This window comes from Ambystoma mexicanum, chromosome 11 (genome assembly GCF_040938575.1).
Source record: "Ambystoma mexicanum isolate Mex_15411 chromosome 11, UKY_AmexF1_1, whole genome shotgun sequence".
NCBI classification, from domain to species: Eukaryota; Metazoa; Chordata; class Amphibia; order Caudata; family Ambystomatidae; genus Ambystoma; species Ambystoma mexicanum.
In genome coordinates, this window is record NC_090934.1 from 46,617,287 (window position 1) to 46,640,878 (window position 23,592).

General features: G+C 50.5%; 1 protein-coding gene across 1 annotated transcript; it reads right to left on the bottom strand.

Moving 5' to 3' along the window:
* Nucleotides 1–7,480: 7,480 nt before the first annotated feature.
* Nucleotides 7,481–9,106, bottom strand: LOC138504902 (zinc finger protein 14-like). Its single transcript, XM_069625306.1, has one exon. It carries the CDS (start codon nucleotides 9,104–9,106, stop codon nucleotides 7,481–7,483), a length of 1,626 nt encoding a protein of 541 aa, XP_069481407.1.
* Nucleotides 9,107–23,592: the final 14,486 nt, after the last annotated feature.

Below are 23,592 nucleotides of genomic sequence, written 5' to 3' on the forward strand. Positions count from 1 at the left end.
ACTGCCTGTACTGCTGCAGAGGTTGCACTGCGCTGCCTGTACTGCTGCATAGCTTGCACTGTGCTGCCTGTACTGTTGCATAGCTTGCACTGCGCTTCCTGTACTGCTGCATTATTGCACTGTGCTGCTTATAGCTTGCACTGTGCTGCCTGTACTGGTGCATAGCTTGCACTGAGCTGACTACGGCTGCGTAGCTTGCATCACACTGCTTGTACTGCTGCGTAGCTTGCACTGCATGGCCTGTACTGTTGCATAGCTTGCACTGCAGTGCTTGTACTGCTGCATAGGTTGCACTGTGCTGCCTGTACTGCTGCATAGCTTGCACTGCGCTGCTTGTACTGTTGCATAGCTTGCACTGCGCTGCCCGTACTGCTGCATGATTGCACTGTGCTGCTGCATAGCTTGCACTGCGCTGCCTGTACTGTTGCATAGCTTGCACTGCGCTGTCTGTACTGCTGCGTAGCTTGCTTCACACTGCTTGTACTGCTGCATAGCTTGCACTGCGCTGCCTGTACTGTTGCATAGCTTGCACTGTGCTGCTTGTGCTGCATAGCTTGCACTGTGCTGCCTGTACTGCTGCATAGCTTGCACTGCCTGTACTGCTGAACAGCTTGCACTGCACTGCCTGTACTGTTGCATAGCTTGCACTGCACTGCTTTTACTGCTGCATAGGTTGCACTGCGCTGCCTGTACTGCTGCATAGCTTGCACTGCGCTGCCTGTACTGTTGCATAGCTTGCACTGAGCTTCCTGTACTGCTGCATGCTTGCACTGTACTGCTGTATAGCTTGCACTGTGCTGCCTGTACTGGTGCATAGCTTGCACTGAGCTGTCTACTGCTGCGTAGCTTGCATCACACTGCTTGTACTGCTGCGTAGCTTGCACTGCACTGCCTGTACTGTTGCATAGCTTGCACTGCACTGCTTGTACTGCTGAATAGGTTGCACTGTGCTGCCTGTACTGCTGCATAGCTTGCACTGTGCTGCTTGTACTGTTGCATAGCTTGCACTGCGCTGCCCATACTGCTGCATGATTGCACTGTGCTGCTGCATAGCTTGCACTGCGCTGCCTGTACTGTTGCATAGCTTGCACTGTGCTGCTTGTGCTGCATAGCTTGCACTGTACTGCCTGTACTGCTGCATAGCTTGCACTGCGCTGCCTGTACTGCTGAACAGCTTGCACTGCGCTGCTTGTACTGTAGCATAGATTGCACTGCGCTGCCTGTACTGCTGCATAGCTTACACTGCACTGCCTGTACTGTTGCCTAGCTTGCACTTTGCAGCTGCATAGCTTGCACTGTGCTGCTTGTACTGCTGCATAGCTTGCACTGCGCTGCCTGTACTGCTGAGTAGCTTGCACTGTGCTGCCTGTATTGTTGCATGGCTTGCACTGCGCTGCCTGTACTGCTTCATAGCTTGCACTGGGCTGCCTGTACTGCTGCATAGCTTGCACTGGGCTGCCTGTACTGTTGCATAGCTTGCACTGCGCTGCCTGTACCGCTTCATAGCTTGCACTGGGCTGCCTGTACTGTTGCATAGCTTGCACTGCGCTGCCTGTACTGCTTCATATCATGCACTGGGCTGCCCGTACTGCTGCATAGCTTGCACTGCGCCGCCTGTACTGTTGCATAGCTTGCACTGTGCTGCTGCATAGCTTGCACTACGCTGCCTGTACTGCTGAGTAGCTTGCACTGTGCTGTCTGTACTGTTGCATAGCTTGCACTGAGCTGCCTGTACTGCTGCATAGCTTGCACCATGCTGCCTGTACAGCTGCATAGCTTGCACTGCGATGCCTGTACTATTGCATAGCTTGCACTGCGCTGCCTGTACTGCTTCATATCTTGCACTGGGCTTCCTGTGCTGCTGCATAGCTTGCACTGCGCTGCCTGTACTGTTGCATAGCTTGCACTGTGCTGCTGCATAGCTTGCACTACGCTGACTGTACTGCTGAGTAGCTTGCACTGTGCTGCCTGTACTGTTGGATAGCTTGCACTGAGCTGCCTGTACTGCTGCATAGCTTGCACTGTGCTGCCTGTACAGCTGCATAGCTTGCACTGCGCTGCCTGTACTGTTGCATAGCTTGCACTGTGCTGCCTGTACAGCTGTATAGCTTGCACTGTGTTGCCTGTACAGCTGCATAGCCTGCCCTGCGCTGCCTGTACTGTTGCATAGCTTGCACTGCGCTGCCTGTACTGCTGCATAGCTTGCGCTGGGCTGCCTGTACTGCTGCATACCTTGCACTGTGCTGCCTGTACTGTTGCATAGCTTGCACTGCGCTGCCTGTACTGCTTCATAGCTTGCACTGGGCTGCCTGTACTGTTGCAAATATTGCACTGTGTTGCCTGTACAGCTGCATAGTGTGCACTGGGCTGCCTGTACTGTTGCATAGATTGCACTGCACTGGCTGTACTGTTGCATAGCTTGCCTCACACTGCTTGTACTGCTGCATAGCTTGCACTGCGCTGCCTGTACTGTTGCATAGCTTGCACTGTGCTGCTTGTGGTGCATAGCTTCCACTGTGCTGCCTGTACTGCTGCATAGCTTGCACTGCACTGCCTGTACTGCTGAACAGCTTGCACTGCGCTGCTTGTACTGTAGCATAGATTGCACTGCGCTGCCTGTACTGTTGCCTAGCTTGCACTGTGCAGCTGCATAGCTTGCATTGCACTGCCTGTACTGCTAAGTAGCTTGCACTGTGCTGCCTGTATTGTTGCATAGCTTGCACTGTGCTTCTTGTGCTGCATAGCTTGCACTGTGCTTCCTATACTGCTGCATAGCTTGCACTGCGCTGCCTGTACTGCTGAACAGCTTGCACTGCGCTGCGTGTACTGTTGCCTAGCTTGCACTGTGCAGCTGCATAGCTTGCACTGCGCTGCCTGTATTGCTGAGTAGCTTGCACTGTGCTGCCTGTATTGTTGCATGGCTTGCACTGGGCTGCCTGTACTGCTTCATAGCTTGCACTGGGCTGCCTGTACTGCTGCATAGCTTGCACTGGGCTGCCTGTACTGTTGCATAGCTTGCACTGCGCTGCCTGTACCGCTTCATAGCTTGCACTGGGCTACCTGTACTGTTGCACAGTTTGCACTGCGCTGCCTGTACTGCTTCATATCATGCACTGGGCTGCCTGTACTGCTGCATAGCTTGCACTGCGCCGCCTGTACTGTTGCATAGCTTGCACTGTGCTGCTGCATAGCTTGCACTGTGCTGCTTGTACTGCTGCATAGCTTGCACTGCGCTGCCTGTTCTGCTGCATAGCTTGCACTGTGCTGCTTGTGCATAGCTTGCACTGTGCTGCTTGTACTGCTGCATAGCTTGCACTTGGCTGCCTGTACTGCTGCATAGCTTGCACTGTGCTGTCTGTACTGTTACATAGCTTGCACTGCGCTGCCTGTACCGCTTCATAGCTTGCACTGTGCTGCCTGTACTGTTGCATTGCTTGCACTGCACTGCTTGTACTGCTTCATAGCTTGCACTGGGCTGCCTGTACTGCTGCATAGCTTGCACCGTGCTGCCTGTACTGTTGCATAGCTTGCACTGCGCTGCCTGTACTGCTTCATAGCTTGCACTGGGCTGCCTGTACCACTTCATAGCTTGCACTGGGCTGCCTGTACTGTTGCATAGCTTGCACTGTGCTGCTTGTGGTGCATAGCTTGTACTGTGCTGCATGTTCTGCTGCACAGCTTACACTGGGCTGCCTGTACTGCTTCATAGGTTGCACTGGGTTGCCTGTACTGCTGAATAGCTTGCAGAGTGCTGGCTGTACTCTTGCATAGCGTGCACTGCGCTGTTTGTACTGCTGCATAGCTTGCACTGCGCTGCCTGTACTGTTGCATAGCTTGCACTGTACTGCGTGTTCTGCTGCATAGCTTGCACTGGGCTGCCTGTTCTGCTGCATAGCTTGCACTGCGCTGCCTGTACTGCTTCATAGCTTGCACTGGGCTGCCTGTACTGCTGCATAGCTTGCACTGTACTGCCTGTACAGCTGCATAGTTTGCACTGTGCTGCTTGTACTGTTGCATAGCTTGCACTGGGCCGCCTGTTCTGCTGCATAGCTTGCACTGTGCTGCCTGTACTGCTGCATAGCTTGCACTGGGCTGCCTGTACTGCTGCATAGCTTGCACTGTACTGCCTGTACAGCTGCATAGTTTGCACTGTGCTGCTTGTACTGTTGCATAGCTTGCACTGCGCTGCCTGTACTGCTTCATATCATGCACTGGGCTGCCTGTACTGCTGCATAGCTTGCACTGCGCCGCCTGTACTGTTGCATAGCTTGCACTGTGCTGCTGCATAGCTTGCACTACGCTGCCTGTACTGCTGAGTAGCTTGCACTGAGCTGCCTGTACTGCTGCATAGCTTGCACTGTGCTGCCTGTACAGCTGCATAGCTTGCACTTCGATGCATGTACTGTTGCATAGCTTGCACTGCGCTGCCTGTACTGCTTCATATCTTGCACTGGGCTGCCTGTGCTGCTGCATAGCTTGCACTGCGCTGCCTGTACTGTTGCATAGCTCGCACTGCGCTGCTGCATAGCTTGCACTACGCTGCCTGTACTGCTGAGTAGCTTGCACTGTGCTGTCTGTACTGTTGCATAGCTTGCACTGATCTGCCTGTACTGCTGCATAGCTTGCACTGTGCTGCCTGTACAGCTGCATAGCTTGCACTGTGCTGCCTGTACTGTTGCATAGCTTGCACTGTGCTGCCTGTACAGCTGTATAGCTTGCACTGTGCTGCCTGTACAGCTGCATAGCTTGCACTGCGCTGCTTGTACTGTAGCATAGATTGCACTGCGCTGCCTGTACAGCTGCATAGCTTGCACTTCGATGCATGTACTGTTGCATAGCTTGCACTGCGCTGCCTGTACTGCTTCATATCTTGCACTGGGCTGCCTGTGCTGCTGCATAGCTTGCACTGCGCTGCCTGTACTGTTGCATAGCTCGCACTGCGCTGCTGCATAGCTTGCACTACGCTGCCTGTACTGCTGAGTAGCTTGCACTGTGCTGTCTGTACTGTTGCATAGCTTGCACTGTGCTGCCTGTACAGCTGTATAGCTTGCACTGTGCTGCCTGTACAGCTGCATAGCTTGCACTGCGCTGCTTGTACTGTAGCATAGATTGCGCTGCCTGTACTGCTGCATAGCTTACACTGCACTGCCTGTACTGTTGCCTAGCTTGCACTTTGCAGCTGCATAGCTTGCACTGTGCTGCTTGTACTGCTGCATAGCTTGCACTGCGCTGCCTGTACTGCTGAGTAGCTTGCACTGTGCTGCCTGTATTGTTGCATGGCTTGCACTGCGCTGCCTGTACTGCTTCATAGCTTGCACTGGGCTGCCTGTACTGCTGCATAGCTTGCACTGGGCTGCCTGTACTGTTGCATAGCTTGCACTGCGCTGCCTGTACCGCTTCATAGCTTGCACTGGGCTGCCTGTACTGTTGCATAGCTTGCACTGCGCTGCCTGTACTGCTTCATATCATGCACTGGGCTGCCCGTACTGCTGCATAGCTTGCACTGCGCCGCCTGTACTGTTGCATAGCTTGCACTGTGCTGCTGCATAGCTTGCACTACGCTGCCTGTACTGCTGAGTAGCTTGCACTGTGCTGTCTGTACTGTTGCATAGCTTGCACTGAGCTGCCTGTACTGCTGCATAGCTTGCACCGTGCTGCCTGTACAGCTGCATAGCTTGCACTGCGATGCCTGTACTATTGCATAGCTTGCACTGCGCTGCCTGTACTGCTTCATATCTTGCACTGGGCTTCCTGTGCTGCTGCATAGCTTGCACTGCGCTGCCTGTACTGTTGCATAGCTTGCACTGTGCTGCTGCATAGCTTGCACTACGCTGACTGTACTGCTGAGTAGCTTGCACTGTGCTGCCTGTACTGTTGGATAGCTTGCACTGAGCTGCCTGTACTGCTGCATAGCTTGCACTGTGCTGCCTGTACAGCTGCATAGCTTGCACTGCGCTGCCTGTACTGTTGCATAGCTTGCACTGTGCTGCCTGTACAGCTGTATAGCTTGCACTGTGCTGCCTGTACAGCTGCATAGCCTGCCCTGCGCTGCCTGTACTGTTGCATAGCTTGCACTGCGCTGCCTGTACTGCTGCATAGCTTGCGCTGGGCTGCCTGTACTGCTGCATACCTTGCACTGTGCTGCCTGTACTGTTGCATAGCTTGCACTGCGCTGCCTGTACCGCTTCATAGCTTGCACTGGGCTGCCAGTACTGTTGCAAATATTGCACTGTGTTGCCTGTACAGCTGCATAGTGTGCACTGGGCTGCCTGTACTGTTGCATAGATTGCACTGCACTGGCTGTACTGTTGCATAGCTTGCCTCACACTGCTTGTACTGCTGCATAGCTTGCACTGCGCTGCCTGTACTGTTGCATAGCTTGCACTGTGCTGCTTGTGGTGCATAGCTTCCACTGTGCTGCCTGTACTGCTGCATAGCTTGCACTGCACTGCCTGTACTGCTGAACAGCTTGCACTGCGCTGCTTGTACTGTAGCATAGATTGCACTGCGCTGCCTGTACTGTTGCCTAGCTTGCACTGTGCAGCTGCATAGCTTGCATTGCACTGCCTGTACTGCTAAGTAGCTTGCACTGTGCTGCCTGTATTGTTGCATAGCTTGCACTGTGCTTCTTGTGCTGCATAGCTTGCACTGTGCTTCCTATACTGCTGCATAGCTTGCACTGCGCTGCCTGTACTGCTGAACAGCTTGCACTGCGCTGCGTGTACTGTTGCCTAGCTTGCACTGTGCAGCTGCATAGCTTGCGCTGCGCTGCCTGTATTGCTGAGTAGCTTGCACTGTGCTGCCTGTATTGTTGCATGGCTTGCACTGCGCTGCCTGTACTGCTTCATAGCTTGCACTGGGCTGCCTGTACTGCTGCATAGCTTGCACTGGGCTGCCTGTACTGTTGCATAGCTTGCACTGCGCTGCCTGTACCGCTTCATAGCTTGCACTGGGCTGCCTGTACTGTTGCACAGCTTGCACTGCGCTGCCTGTACTGCTTCATATCATGCACTGGGCTGCCTGTACTGCTGCATAGCTTGCACTGCGCCGCCTGTACTGTTGCATAGCTTGCACTGTGCTGCTGCATAGCTTGCACTGTGCTGCTTGTACTGCTGCATAGCTTGCACTGCGCTGCCTGTTCTGCTGCATAGCTTGCACTGTGCTGCTTGTGCATAGCTTGCACTGTGCTGCTTGTACTGCTGCATAGCTTGCACTTGGCTGCCTGTACTGCTGCATAGCTTGCACTTTGCTGTCTGTACTGTTACATAGCTTGCACTGCACTGCCTGTACCGCTTCATAGCTTGCACTGTGCTGCCTGTACTGTTGCATTGCTTGCACTGCACTGCTTGTACTGCTTCATAGCTTGCACTGGGCTGCCTGTACTGCTGCATAGCTTGCACCGTGCTGCCTGTACTGTTGCATAGCTTGCACTGCGCTGCCTGTACTGCTTCATAGCTTGCACTGGGCTGCCTGTACCGCTTCATAGCTTGCACTGGGCTGCCTGTACTGTTGCATAGCTTGCACTGTGCTGCTTGTGGTGCATAGCTTGTACTGTGCTGCATGTTCTGCTGCACAGCTTACACTGGGCTGCCTGTACTGCTTCATAGGTTGCACTGGGTTGCCTGTACTGCTGAATAGCTTGCAGAGTGCTGGCTGTACTCTTGCATAGCGTGCACTGCGCTGTTTGTACTGCTGCATAGCTTGCACTGCGCTGCCTGTACTGTTGCATAGCTTGCACTGTACTGCGTGTTCTGCTGCATAGCTTGCACTGGGCTGCCTGTTCTGCTGCATAGCTTGCACTGCGCTGCCTGTACTGCTTCATAGCTTGCACTGGGCTGCCTGTACTGCTGCATAGCTTGCACTGTACTGCCTGTACAGCTGCATAGTTTGCACTGTGCTGCTTGTACTGTTGCATAGCTTGCACTGGGCCGCCTGTTCTGCTGCATAGCTTGCACTGTGCTGCCCGTACTGCTGCATAGCTTGCACTGGGCTGCCTGTACTGCTGCATAGCTTGCACTGTACTGCCTGTACAGCTGCATAGTTTGCACTGTGCTGCTTGTACTGTTGCATAGCTTGCACTGCGCTGCCTGTACTGCTTCATATCATGCACTGGGCTGCCTGTACTGCTGCATAGCTTGCACTGCGCCGCCTGTACTGTTGCATAGCTTGCAGTGTGCTGCTGCATAGCTTGCACTACGCTGCCTGTACTGCTGAGTAGCTTGCACTGAGCTGCCTGTACTGCTGCATAGCTTGCACTGTGCTGCCTGTACAGCTGCATAGCTTGCACTTCGATGCATGTACTGTTGCATAGCTTGCACTGCGCTGCCTGTACTGCTTCATATCTTGCACTGGGCTGCCTGTGCTGCTGCATAGCTTGCACTGCGCTGCCTGTACTGTTGCATAGCTCGCACTGCGCTGCTGCATAGCTTGCACTACGCTGCCTGTACTGCTGAGTAGCTTGCACTGTGCTGTCTGTACTGTTGCATAGCTTGCACTGATCTGCCTGTACTGCTGCATAGCTTGCACTGTGCTGCCTGTACAGCTGCATAGCTTGCACTGCGCTGCCTGTACTGTTGCATAGCTTGCACTGTGCTGCCTGTACAGCTGTATAGCTTGCACTGTGCTGCCTGTACAGCTGCATAGCTTGCACTGCGCTGCCTGTACTGTTGCATAGCTTGCACTGCGCTGCCGGTACTGCTGCATAGCTTGCGCTGGGCTGCCTGTACTGCTGCATAGCTTGCACTGCGCTGCCTGTACTGTTGCATAGCTTGCACTGCGCAGCCTGTACCGCTTCATAGCTTGCACTGGGCTGCCTGTACTGTTGCAAATATTGCACTGTGCTGCCTGTACAGCTGCATAGTGTGCACTGGGCTGCCTGTACTGTTGCATAGATTGCACTGCACTGGCTGTACTGTTGCATAGCTTGCACTGTGCTGCCTGTACAGCTGCATAGCTTGCAGTGCACTGCCTGTACCGCTTTATAGCTTGCACTGGGCTGCCTGTACTGTTGCATAGATTGCACCGCGCTGGCTGTACTGTTGCATAGCTTGCACTGTGCTGCCTGTACAGCTGCATAGCTTGCACTGTGCTGCCTGTACAGCTGCATAGCTTGCACTGTGCTGCCTGTACTGTTGCATAGCTTGCACTGTGCTGCCTGTACTGCTGCATAGCTTGCACTGGGCTGCCTGTACTGCTGCATAGCTTGCACTGTGCTGCCTGTACTGTTGCATGGCTTGCACTGCGCTGCCTGTACCGCTTCATATTTTGCACTGGGCTGCCTGTACTGCTGCATAGCTTGCACTGTGTTTCCTGTACTGTTGCATAGCTTGCACTGCGCTGCCTGTACCGCTTCATAGCTTGCACTGGGCTGCCTGTACTGTTGCATAGCTTGCACTGTGCTGTTTGTGTTGTGATGTCTCGTGGGGAGCAGGGAGCCTTCAATGTGCAGGGAGCCTTAAATGCTTTCCCATATGATGTTGTCACAGCCCTGTGTGATGTCATGGAATGTTATAGTTGCATCTGCGTGTAATGTTCTAAGTTAGTCAGTTGGAGGAAAGTGATGAAGGAGAGGAGCCTCTGAGTGTTGGGGGTCTTCTTCCCTTATAAGTAACCTAAATAAATACTGTTACATTAGCTTACCTGACTGCGCCTGCTTCCTCATAACAATGGCGACGAGGATGGGATGAGAAAGCCCCGCAGACAGGTTAAAGGAGACCCCCAGCATCTGCCAGTGTAGAGTGGCGGCCTGCGGCAGGTGATTGCATCGCTCCTGACGTCTGCTCGGCCCGAGCCTCCTCTGAGCAGCCTGGAGGACGGAGTTCAGAAGTGCTCCGTGTGGTAGGAGCCCCACTGAGGAGAAGTAAACGGCGCCGCCAGGGACGAAAGTAACTGGTAGTGGGCTGCTCCGCCCCCCTTTGCGTTGAGCGGCCCGCCACAGCGTACGGCGGATGGTGAGGCCCCATTCCAGCGACTGAAGAGACGACCGAAGCGGCCGTGGGGGAAGGCTCAAGGAGGGCTGCTCCGCTCCATGGTAGCGCGCCGAGCCCCCGGCGAGTGATCACGGCCTCAGGGAAGGTCGCTCCGCTTCCGTTGTAGCGTCGAGCGACCGCCGTGTCCCTGCAACAAGTGAGCAAGTAAGTGCCCCTAGCCAGTTAGCGCCCCTGCTGATCCCGGCCCGCGATCCTGCAAACGTATTCGACAGCGTGGGGAAGACGCCAGGCTCTGCTACCGTATTCCCCCTAGCTGATGATCTGCGTGGGAGGGATGTGAGGTACCGTAAGACACCTAATAGAGGAGCAGGTGAATTGGATTGTAGACTGCACGGAGGTACCGTAAGACACCTAATAGAGGAGCAGGTGAATTGGATTGTAGGCTGCACTTGCTGAGCAGGAATATATCCGGGGGAAGGGAGTAACCTGATACAAACTTGATACAAAGACATGGCAGCTTTACCTGGCATATCTGGCCCGCCCATTTTTATGCCCACTCCAGGTGCGGCGAAGATTGCTTGGCCCCAGTGGCGAAAAGGATTTATGCACTATATGAGGGCAGCTGGAGGAACAGCATATTCTAGTGAAAGAAAAGTGGCATTGCTGTTGCACTTTCTAGGCTATGAGGGACAGAGGATTTTTGAGACACTTCCTCAGTTGCAAGGGGACGGCAGCGGGGATGACTTGAATGAATTTGAATCGGCTCTACTCAAATTGGATAAGCATTTCAACCCCAGGAGAAGTACAATCTTGGAGCGGTATAACTTCCGCATGCGGATCCAGGCTCACGGGGAATCTGTTGAAGACTATGTCACCGCTCTCCGTCACCTTGCCCTGACATGCAAGTTTCAAGGAAGTTTTGATGAACATATCCGCGATCAATTCATGACGCATTGCCACTCAAACAAAATACGTGAAGAAATTTGGCTGAAGGACGAACCAAATTTGGATGAAGTACTGGACTTGGCCAAGCGTGTAGAGCACTCGCTGGCATGTGTTGCCAAGCTCTCCAAGACAGGAGGAAGTGACTCTAAGGAATACAAGCCAGAGGTGCTGAATGTGGGTGAAGGGAAGAACAAAAGGAGAGGAAGGAACAGGCGGAAGGAAGGGAACAACGCAGAAGAAAAGAGTAACCAAGTGTCTGCACAGAGAAGCGAAAAGCGAGAGGAAAAAAGGGGCGAGAGATTGTGTTATCGATGTGCCAGTGCAACGCACTTTGCATCCTCTGTAGTGTGTCCAGGGCGAAAGGCTATATGCAATAAATGCAAAAGGAGGGGACATATTTCCACATGTTGCAAAAACTATCAGTTTGGCCAAACGGGCCAAAGGAAGATCCTGTTTGTAGATGATGAGGATGATGGAGTATCATCAGAAGAAGATACTGCACTGGCATTGACAAATGTTATTGTGAACACAGTTAATGTTGTAGCCAGTGGTGGAAACACGGATGATTGTGAGCGTCCCTATGCCGTGTTGACAGTGAATGGGTGTAAGGTGTCAATGATGGCAGATTCAGGGTCAAAAGTTACGTTAGTGTCCAGGAGTGTTTTTGAAGGCGAGATGAAGGGGAAGGTATCAGCATTGTCTGAACCTGACATAAATCCGGGAGGTTACAACCAAGATAAAATTGATTTACTAGGATATGTGTGGAGTAGATTTGAATTTAAAGGTCGCAGTTGTGATGGGAAAGTGTATGTAACAAAAAAGGGACAATCCTTGTTAGGATGGAGAGAGCAGAAGAATTTAGGAATCAGGCTAGACCCCAACCAACCCGAGCAAGTTTTGCAAGTGTCAGAAACATCCACGATGTCCTGCAAGTATGTGAGAGAGTTTAGTAAAGTGTTTGATGAGACTTTGGGAAGGATAAAGGGTTTTCAACATCAAATATTGCTAAAAAGGGGTAGTGTGCCCACCGTGGCCAAGCTCAGACCGGTGCCTTTTGCCTTGCGGGACAGTGTTAAACAAGAATTGCAGAAATTGTTGAAGACAGGGGTGATCGAGAGAGCTGGGGGTGTTGAATGGGTTTCCCCAGTTGTGGTAGTGAAGAAAAGTTCAGGGGACATAAGATTATGCGTGGATATGCGTGAGTTGAATAAATGTGTGTTGGTGGACAGGCACCCGCTGCCCAACATGGGTGAGTTGCTGACCATGGTCGGTGGGGGGAAGTATTTCTCCAAACTAGATATGACGTCGGCCTACCATCAAGTGGAGTTAGAGGAGTCATGCAGAAAAGCTACAGCGTTTGTGACGAATGAAGGGGTGTTCCAGTTTAGGAGAATGCCTTTTGGGTTGGTATCTGCCTCCTCTGTGTTTCAGAAAATAATGGATCACCTTTTGAGAGGAGTGAAGGGCGTGTTTTGTTTTCAAGATGATGTCTTGGTGAGTGGAGTGACTTTGGAGGAGCATGATGGGAATCTATACGAAGTGTTGAAGATATTTAAGGAGAGGGGTATCACGCTGAGAGAGGAGAAGTGCAAATTCGCAGTGACAAATGTGGACTATTTGGGACATGAAGTGTCAGGGGATGGCATCAGACCCAAGGAGGAAATGATAAATGCCATAAAGAGAGTTGAGAGACCCTGTAATAAGAGTGAATTGAGGTCTTTTCTCGGAATGACGGAATTTTATCAAAAATTTGTGGTGAATTATGCTGACAAAGTGCAAGAGATGAGGAAAGTTCTGAGGAAAGGTGTTGATTTTGTCTGGAATAGCCACTGTGATTTGGAATTTAATAGAATAAAGGAAGCTATAAACTTAGCCCGCCCTTTGGGATGTTTTGACACGAGAAGACTGTCTATCATTACGGTGGATGCTAGTGAGTATGGACTAGGGGCGGTATTATCCCAGAAGCAGGATGATGGGTCTGAAGAGGTGATAGCTCATGCATCGAGAGGTCTCAAGGGAGCAGAGATGAGATATTCAGTTCTCGAAAAGGAGGCATTAGCGTGCTTCTGGGCTGTAGAACGATTCAGGAATTTTGTGTGGGGAGTAGAATTTGTAATTCGCACAGATCACAAACCTCTCAAAGCTATATTCGAAAATAAGGGCCTAGATAAAGTTTCCCGCAGAGTGGCAGGTTGGGTCACCAGGATGCAGACGCATTGTTTTAAGATGGAGGTCATACCAGGAAAGGACAATATATTCGCAGATAATTTGTCAAGGGTGAGAGTTGCTGACTCTGATGTTGTGGACAGTGAAGAAATGGAATTAGTGTTTATCAATACCGACGGTATTGTGTCCAAACAGGAGTGGTTGGATGAGGTAAAGAAAGACGAGATCATAAGTAGGGTAATTCCATACGTGATGTTAACGGCATGGCCGAATAAAGTGGATCTGGCAGAGGGGGTGAAGCCGTTTTGGGAAGTGAAGGATGAGTTGTCTGTCATGGATGATATTTTATTCAGGTGGGGAAGAGCAGTGGTCCCGATAGGGTTGAGGAAAAGGGTGATAGAGTTAGCGCATTGTGGTCACATTGGCGTTACCAAAACCAAGGGGGTGTTGAGAGAAGAATATTGGTGGCCTGGGTTTGATAGAGAGATTGAGAATTACTTGGCTAATTGTCAATTTTGCATAAAGAGTGGAAAGGGAGTTGTGGCCAAGAAGCAGCCATTGGTTGATGTGGGTCTCCCATCAAGGATATGGAGCGAGATAGCCATGGATATTCTGGGTCCTGTGGAGCTAGGTTACGGACGTGGAAAATTCATTGTTCTGGTGGTAGACCTGTTTTCCAGATGGGTGCATTTTAAGATTGTGAGAAACATCACTGGAGAAAGTATGATAAAGATATTGCAGGAGATTTTTGCCAATGAAGGACTACCGGAAAGTGTATTGACGGACAATGGTCCCCAGTTCATAGATGGTAGCTTTACCAGCTATTTAAGGAAGTGTGGAGTTGACCACAAAAGAACTTCATTGTATCATCCCGAATCCAACGGGGTAGTTGAAAGGATGAATAGATGTGTGATGGAGAGTATTCGGATGGGTGAGGAGTGTGGTCTGGATAAAGTAGCCATGATACAAAATAGGATCTGGGCTTTGAGGATGGCGCCACATGCGACAACAGGTCTGTGCCCGTTCGAGCTTATGAGGGGCAGGAAGCCATATTCCGTGGCATGTCCACCATGGCTTGGTAGGAGTAGAGAAACAGATCTGGTAGTTGACGAAGTGAGAAAGTCATTGGTGAAGAAGAAATCCGAATGGGTCAGGCGCGAAAATCTTAAGAGAGGGAAGAAAGAATTGCGTGTTGAGTGTGGAGATTGGGTCAGGATAAGGAAGGGAGTTGTAAAGAGAAAAGGTGAATCTCTGTATTCGGATCCTGTCAGAGTTGTGGCAGTCATGAAAGGAGCAGTACGTGTGACCGGAGGACAAGTGTGGAATAAAGATAGGATTGCCACTGTGAGGAGAGCCCATGTGTAGATGTGTGGAACGTCATGGGACTGTTACTGGAGTGTCTTGTTGTTAGTTGGTGTGTCTCGGTTGTTTAAAAATAGTGCGTGTGGTTTTGCAATTGAATTAAAGATTTAAGCTCATAGGGTAAGTTAATTAAAAAAAAAAAAAGGGGAGATGTGTTGTGATGTCTCGTGGGGAGCAGGGAGCCTTCAATGTGCAGGGAGCCTTAAATGCTTTCCCATATGATGTTGTCACAGCCCTGTGTGATGTCATGGAATGTTATAGTTGCATCTGCGTGTAATGTTCTAAGTTAGTCAGTTGGAGGAAAGTGATGAAGGAGAGGAGCCTCTGAGTGTTGGGGGTCTTCTTCCCTTATAAGTAACCTAAATAAATACTGTTACATTAGCTTACCTGACTGAGCCTGCTTCCTCATAACAGTTTGTACTGCTGCATAGCTTGCACTGCGCTGCCTGTACTGTTGCATAGCTTGCACTGTGCTGCCTGTACTGCTGCATAGCTTGCACTGTGCTGCCTGTACAGCTGCATAGCTTGCACTGTGCTGCTTGTACTGCTGCATAGCTTGCACTGCGCTGCCTGTTCTGCTGCATAGCTTGCACTGTGCTGCTTGTGCATAGCTTGCACTGTGCTGCTTGTACTGCTGCATAGCTTGCACTTGGCTGCCTGTACTGCTGCATAGCTTGCACTGTGCTGTCTGTACTGTTACATAGCTTGCACTGCGCTGCCTGTACCGCTTCATAGCTTGCACTGTGCTGCCTGTACTGTTGCATTGCTTGCACTGCACTGCTTGTACTGCTTCATAGCTTGCACTGGGCTGCCTGTACTGCTGCATAGCTTGCACCGTGCTGCCTGTACTGTTGCATAGCTTGCACTGCGCTGCCTGTACTGCTTCATAGCTTGCACTGGGCTGCCTGTACCGCTTCATAGCTTGCACTGGGCTGCCTGTACTGTTGCATAGCTTGCACAGTGCTGCTTGTGGTGCATAGCTTGTACTGTGCTGTTTGTACTGCTGCATAGCTTGCACTGCGCTGCCTGTACTGTTGCATAGCTTGCACTGTGCTGCCTGTACTGCTGCATAGCTTGCACTGCGCTGCCTGTACTGCTGCATAGCTTGCACTGTGCTGCCTGTACAGCTGCATAGCTTGCACCGTGCTGCTTGTACTGCTGCATAGCTTGCACTGCGCTGCCTGTACTGCTGCATAGCTTGCACTGTGCTGCTTGTGGTGCATAGCTTGCACTGTGCTGCCTGTACTGTTGCATAGCTTGCACTGTGCTGCCTGTACAGCTGCATAGCTTGCACTGCGCTGCCTGTACTGTTGCATAGCTTGCACTGTGCTGCCTGTACTGTTGCATAGCTTGCACTGTGCTGCCTGTACTGCTTCATAGCTTGCACTGGGCTGCCTGTACTGCTGCATAGCTTGCACTGCGCTGCCTGTACTGTTGCATAGCTTGCACTGTGCTGCCTGTACTGCTTGATAGCTTGCACTGGGCTGCCTGTACTGCTGCATATCTTTCACTGTGCTGCCTGTACTGTTGCATAGCTTGCACTGTGCTGCCTGTACTGCTTCATAGCTTGCACTGGGCTGCCTGTACTGCTGCATAGCTTGCACTGTGCTGCCTGTACTGCTGCATAGCTTGCACTGTGCTGCCTGTACTGTTGCATAGCTTGCACTGCGCTGCATGTTCTGCTGCACAGCTTACACTGGGCTGCCTGTACTGCTTCATAGGTTGCACTGGGTTGCCTGTACTGCTGAATAGCTTGCACAGTGCTGGCTGTACTCTTGCATAGCGTGCACTGCGCTGTTTGTACTGCTGCATAGCTTGCACTGCGCTGCCTGTACTGTTGCATAGCTTGCACTGGGCTGCCTGTTCTGCTGCATAGCTTGCACTGCACTGCCTGTACTGCTTCATAGCTTGCACTGGGCTGCCTGTACTGCTGCATAGCTTGCACTGTACTGCCTGTACAGCTGCATAGTTTGCACTGTGCTGCTTGTACTGTTGCATAGCTTGCACTGGGCCGCCTGTTCTGCTGCATAGCTTGCACTGTGCTGCCTGTACTGCTGCATAGCTTTCACTGAGCTGCCTGTACTGCTGCATAGCTTGCACTGTTCTGCCTGTACAGCTGCATAGTTTGCACTGTGCTGCTTGTACTGTTGCAGAGCTTGCACTGGGCTGCCTGTACTGCTGCATAGCTTGCACTGTACTGCCTGTACAGCTGCATAGTTTGCACTGTGCTGCTTGTACTGCTGCATATCTTGCACTGGGCTGCCTGTACTGCTGCATAGCTTGCACTGGGCTGCCTGTACTGCTGCATAGCTTGCACTGTACTGCCTGTACAGCTGCATAGTTTGCACTGTGCTGCTTGTACTGTTGCATAGCTTGCACTGTACTGCCTGTACTGCTGCATAGTTTGTACTGGGATGCCTGTACAGCTGCATAGTTTGCACTGTGCTGCTTGTACTGCTGCATATCTTGCACTGGGCTGCCTGTACTGATGCATAGCTTGCACTGGGCTGCCTGTACTGCTGCATAGCTTGCACTGTACTGCCTGTACAGCTGCATAGTTTGCACTGTGCTGCTTGTACTGTTGCATAGCTTGCACTGGGCCGCCTGTTCTGTTGCATAGCTTGCACTGGGCCGCCTGTACTGTTGCACAGCTTGCACTGTGCTGCCTGTACTGCTGCATAGCTTGCACTGTGCTGCCTGTACTGCTGCATAGCTTGCACTGGGCTGCCTGTACTGCTCCATAGCTTGCACTGTACTGCCTGTACAGCTGCATAGTTTGCACTGTGCTGCTTGTACTGTTGCATAGCTTGCACTGGGCCGCCTGTTCTGTTGCATAGCTTGCACTGGGCCGCCTGTTCTGCTGCATAGCTTGCACTGTGCTGCCTGTACTGCTGCATAGCTTGCACTGTGATGTCACAGACACTTTCAGAATGCGTGCTCTTGCATGGGCATAATATTCAGAAAAGCCTGCGTTTTGTTGTCCAGCCAGTGCTGCAGGCCTAGGAAACGTCCTGCTTTAGCTGTCAGGACGCTGCATTCTGTTCCCAGGCCCTCATTTGGCCGTCACGCGCCAGCGGACACTGGTCATTGGTCGCCTGGAGGCAGAATGTTTCAGCGCCAGTCATTCAATGCCCTTCCCGGCCCAGTCTGCTCACACTTGCACCGCTCCCGACGCCTCCACATCGGTCTCATCGGCCCTTGCAGGTGAAGCGCCTGCAGCCGTGCAGCGCTCAGCGCAGAGGGACGTGGCCCTGCTCCTGCCAGCAAGATGCCATATGGCCGGGGCACGAGCCTCGCTCCCCGGCACGGCTGAGGCAGGCAGGCCTCCCCGCCGCAGCAGCCAGCAGCTCGCATAGCAAGAACGCATCGCGCCCTGCTGCTTCGGATATGAATGGGGGGACGCGGAGGTCACTCCCAGCTTATGAAAGGAACACATCACGCTCTATCACGCTGGCCTCAGCCGCCGTCCTTAATGAAATGATCGAAAGGTGCCGCCACCAGACATTGCATGCAGTTTAGACTCCACAGGCCTCGCAGGAGCGCAACAGCTTGCATTTGTACACAGTGCTACCAGGCCTCCCGGCATAACTGATTGTTGGGGGAGGGGGGCCTGGAACTCTTTCTGCCCACTTGTTCTATTTTTTTATACCATCTCACTCTTTTCCCAGCACATCTCTGTCATTGGTCATCTCCACTGACAAAACACCAAAACACGGTCAATACCCCACTTTCCTGTCACTATTTAAGATGTCATCAGAACCAGAAACATTGTCCAGAGTAAATATTTATAATAACGTATCAACATTACATTTTTAAATGATACAAAAATTAGAAAAATAGTGAATCAATCACAAATTATTAAACACTTCATGAATTCAAAACACAGCAGAACAGCAGCATTATTTGCCTAAAATAGGCTAAAAAGAATCAAACACACTCTCCATTCATGGTGCAACATTCAAACACAATTTAACAATCAGTGACATTCATCCAAATTGCTAAAAGACAACAAAAAAAAAATAAACATGAGGAGAAAAATTCATAACTTCTCCCCACAAATACATTAATTATTTTCATATTTATAAAGAACACAATAGAAATTAATAAAACACAATCTATCGTAAAGGTGGATCACAACAGAGAAGTACAAGGATCACATTCCTTTGAGGTTTTCTCAACACGAAAACAGAGTGGTGCGGCTACCCTGCAAGGCTTCAGACTGGCCCTTGTTTGGCACAAAATCTTGAGGGGTCTCTACTTGAACACAAAATGTCCAAAACAGCAATTGCTTGATGGATGCAGGCGAGGCAGAATCTATCAGAGTAGCTGGAATGAGAGGCGAGCCTGGAGGCGGAATGCAACACGAAGAAGTTGAATCAATTGATCTCCGTGCTAGAAGGAAGACATCCGTGAACACCACGCATGCGCAGAAAGCTGCATGTGATTGAATTATTATTTAAGATGTCTTCACGTGGCCGTATCACTTGCCCCGCCTCTCTCACTTGCCCCGGCTCTCACTATTAGAACATCTTTTTCATCATGTGTCCATGCCTCTGGTTTCTCCTAATCAGTCTGCGGGATGCGTTCCAAACTTGATCCCACCACTGCCACCATGTAGGTAACATAATGATTCCCACAAAACGCTTCTGCTTGATTATCCAGAATAGCTGCATTTCAATAAAACATCACGGTGTCTCAGGTGGATAGCTCAGCGGCAACGTGCTTGCCTTGGAAGCAACATGGAGCAACACAGGTTCGATCCCTGAGTCCGCACTTAGAAACCTTTGGGTACTAAGCGCGTTATAAATAACCTATCATAAATCATAAATGAGTGCAATACAGTGTAATGATTGTCTGAATGTCTAAAGAATGTCGATGGAGCCCTTTACTCTCTGTGCTTCTCCTCGCTGACGGGGCCAAACAAGGCAGAAACGCGTTCTGGTGTGGCTGTTGGTAGTATTTCTCCTCTGTGAAAGGTACAGTGAGCTAAACTGTAGGTGTAGGCCACCATAAGTGGGAACCATTCCCCGGAACAGGTTGGTATGCTTGGGTTTCCAACCTTGGACCCTTTGTTCTCTGTGCCCACAGAGACAGAGCTCCACTCAGTGATGGCACCCACCAATGCAGAAACACGTGTCTGGGGATGCTGATGGCACTCTTGTCCAGAGAATAGTTGCCTATCCTAACCCAGATGGACTGCCCTTGTGGCTGAGACCAGACGGGTTATGCAAATGCATCATTCTCCTTCATGCCATGCATAGCCATCATATAGTAGCCACAGCCTCACAAGCTCAAGTGCTCTGATCATATGCCCACATAGTACCATCTGATGCCAGGTTAAGTCTCATATGCCACGAATAGCCATCACACAGGAGCTACATTCCCACAAGGCCAGTATGCTGTGTTCATATACCAAGGCCTGCCTCAATTGCCCAGGTGACCAGTTCCACTATCTCTAATGTACGCAGTAGGCCACACCTCCTAACATCCCATCTTTAGTTTGACACAAACATACTAATATTTGTCCATTGTGGTCTTTCACGACCAGAATCCCTTGTTTGTGTTTATTACACTGCATATGAAAAGGGCCATCAATATTCTAAACCAACCTGAAAATATAAAGGAATCTTTATCAAAACGTTTTGCGTAAAACAGCTGTGATCTGTTGAAATGGTATGGAAGATAAATGTTGCTACTAGCGGCAAACACTTCATTCACTGAGCTATAGCCATCCCTTTCTTTATATGTAAGGCAAGGCAATTTCCTAAATGTACAAAGGCACACTGAGATCTGTTTACAATGAAGTGTCACGTATAATACACAAAAGATACACTTAAGCAAACTGCAAACACAGAAATGTGGCACACTGGTCCCGATTCATGGACTTATTTGAGTGGAAAATAGGGTCGTTGCGCGCCAAACTGTGCAAATCTGTATTCGTCGATTAATGGAATTGAATCCCCAGTACTTTTCCTGACTTTCATGTAGTTCACTCAAGCTCAGCACATCTCTGCGAGCCGTCGAGGGCCTTGCACGAGACGCCATGCAGAGCGTGGGTGTGGCTTGTGCAGAGGGATGAGAAGTGGGCAGAGCACCAAAAAAGGGAAGAACTTGCTAAAAAGTGGGCGTTCTGATGGACGGCCTACAGGCAGTCCCTTGCATGCCCACAATTGCATGGCACGAGAAGTATTCATGGAGCCGATCGCACAACCTCTCAGCCGGGAAACGGCCACGCAAGTCCTTCATACTATCCGCCACCCGAAGGCAGACGTAAGTACACTTGCACGTAGGATTTGCAACACGGAGGTGGGGTTGGATGTCAGATTTTGGGGGCGTGTACTCAACTGGGGTTAAGATGTAACTTAGGGGTGAGTGTAAGCAGTGTAGTGGGGTGCAGGAACGGTTTACAGCGGTTCGCATTCAGATTTTCAGAGTTTAGACAGTTACGATTTTTCATACGCAGGTTGTCGCAGTGCTGGGTACAGTTACGGGGGACCCTGTGCATGATCCCCGAGAGGCAGGCCTGCTTGCGGGGCTGCCCCACAAAACTGTTTGCACAGTGCGTGTATTTGGCCAGAAAGAGCGCGCAAAGGTGCCCACAGAGTCAGCTTGGTGTCCTATCAAGAAGGAGTACTCACAGTCCAGAATCTGTGACTTCTCAGCCCTGGTCAGGGGAAAAGCAACCACCCTGTCACTTACATATTCTCGGGACCATTGCAGGATTTTGAATGATGGAGCAAGCCTCAGTCGTTTTTAGTTTTAACATTTTTTTGATTTGGTTTATAACAAATCTTATATACTTAAAAACAATGCAGTTCATATATACAGAATATAAACACAAAATACTGCATAACTACCCTTTACACCGAAAAAGAGCTATCTTCATTGGGCCTCATTACGAGGCTGGCACCCTTCATTACGGGTCTCCCTATTATGAGGTTCCCTTGCGGGACCCGATAAGAAGAAAATCTCTTCGGGCGCTTCTAAAAGATACCAGAATCCCAACCAAAATGTCAGGTAGCCCTCAGCAAGGCGATATCTCTATGCAGAACATACTTTTCAAGTTTGCCCATTTTAAAGCGACTCGTAATGGGCAGCACTGCAAGGGGGATTTCAGGAGACACAGCGCTTTATGCAAGACAGACAGTCCACATAGAAATTAAGATTCAGGAACGCATAAGACAGGGTCAGTAAGAGGGGTCAGCTCTGGATTCCCAGGAAGCATGTTAAGTTTAGAAGAGTGCCCCTCAATCCTAATTCAGGATGCTGGCATTCTAAAGCTTTGAAAGTGTTCCCCGCAGCTCCCTGCTATCTGCAGGTCACAGGAGAGATGAACACTTCAACGCTTAAGAGGGATTTCTTTATAGGGGGAAGGGAAACCAGAAATGATCTTACAATTATGATGTAAGCTTCACATAAACAATTCAGAAGTTTCACAAATGACAGTGGGTCTCATTAGGAGTTTGGAGGTAGCCATGCCGTCATTACGGGCATGGCTACCTCCAAACTCGTGTCCGGGTCCCGAAAAAAGGGAATTACCGGGCCATTCCGACTTTTGCGGGCCCGGTAATTCCCATCATCAGTAACAATACATTCTGCCAAGTTCCCACTGTATTCACTTCCAGGTGCTCGCTCACTTGTTGTGAAATAGTTTTCTCCAGAAGTTTGGGTTTCTGCTCAGCACTGACCTAAAGTGACCTCTTGTTCTGCTTGGCTTGTGTGGAGAAAGCACAACTGCATACTTTGACACTAAGGGCCCGATTTGTGGAAAAGTGCTCATAAATGCCACAACGCCCGCGCACGATGAATGGCACTACGAGAGCCTGCGCGCAGACGTTTTTTTGTGTGCGCTCCACGTAATCATGGAATTGTTCACGCAAAGTAACCATATATGCAAGTCGCGGATGGAATGCCCCCGACACGCCCCCACGCAAATCAAAAACAGCCAGAAACATCCACCTTTGCATGCTCCCCGGGCACAAATATATGCACCCTCAAAATAATGTGTGATGTTCCCCGCAAGAATCCCTGCATCTTGGGGACCCTGCGCTGGGTCACCCGCAACTGTTACTGGCACTCTGACAACATACATACAATTTATCGTAACTCTGAATGCAAACCCCCGTAAACCATTCCTGCACCCCGCTACACTGCGTATAAGAGTAACCCTAAGTTAGATTGGAAACCCGGCTGCATTCACTCACTCCTAAATCAGACACACGTTCTTACCTCTGCACACTGATTCATATGCTGAAGTGTCTGTACGCCTGTCACGACTCGCTCCCTTCGCTCCCGTTCCCACCATTTGGGGGCATGATTTGGGGTTTAATCCCTACTGGACTTTTCCTCCGAACTTTATGCTACAGTGCTGTGATGATTTGGGAGCGCTAAATCCCTATTTTTCAAGCTACTTCCCTTCCGGATCCATTCCAGGTTTTTGGCAGCCAGCATGCTTCTTTAACCAAATGACTATGCTTCCCAGAATGCCTGGCCCACTGCTCCACCTCCACCCTTGCAACACAAGGTTGGGTGGAGGATAGGTAACAGCTGTGGCGGCAGGTGCAGCAATCAGCACACCCGAGGCGTGTGCTCGTTAAGCAGCTTTAAAAGCCTCAGTCTTACTTCAGTCCAGCGCTGGTCATCGTTTGCAGTGTTCCTGTTTTTGACTAGTCCCTGGTTCCTGGTTCCTTGCCTTTGTACCTACTTCCTTGTTCCTGTTTTCTTGTTTCCTCCGCCCTGAATTTCGGATTCATGCGCTAATTGATTTCTGCTGCCTTGATTCCTTTTTTGTCTTCCTCTGTTTGCAGGCAGCATTTCTCAGTGCTTTCCCCTTTTAGATGCAGCCCAGTTTGTCTGTGTTCTATATTTCTTTGACTCTGTCCTTTGCTGCTGTTACCCGTTTGCCTTAGCCTTCCTCTTAGTTTAGTTTCCTGTCTTTCCCTTGGAGGGGTAGGGAGAAGCTTGCATAGGTTATTTCGTTTTTCCCTGCTCCTGATCCTTACTTTCTAGAGGATACATTCCATGTTTTCCACTGCACTTCTGCATTTATTTTCCCTTTGATTATTAGGTGTGGTGTGCAGTAGTAGCTAGCTCCTGTGTGAATGCTTATGTTTTCCTCACTATTTTGTAAACACTATTCCAACTTAGGTATTTAGTTTTCCTTCCATTGCTGTTCTAGCCTTTCGGGGTC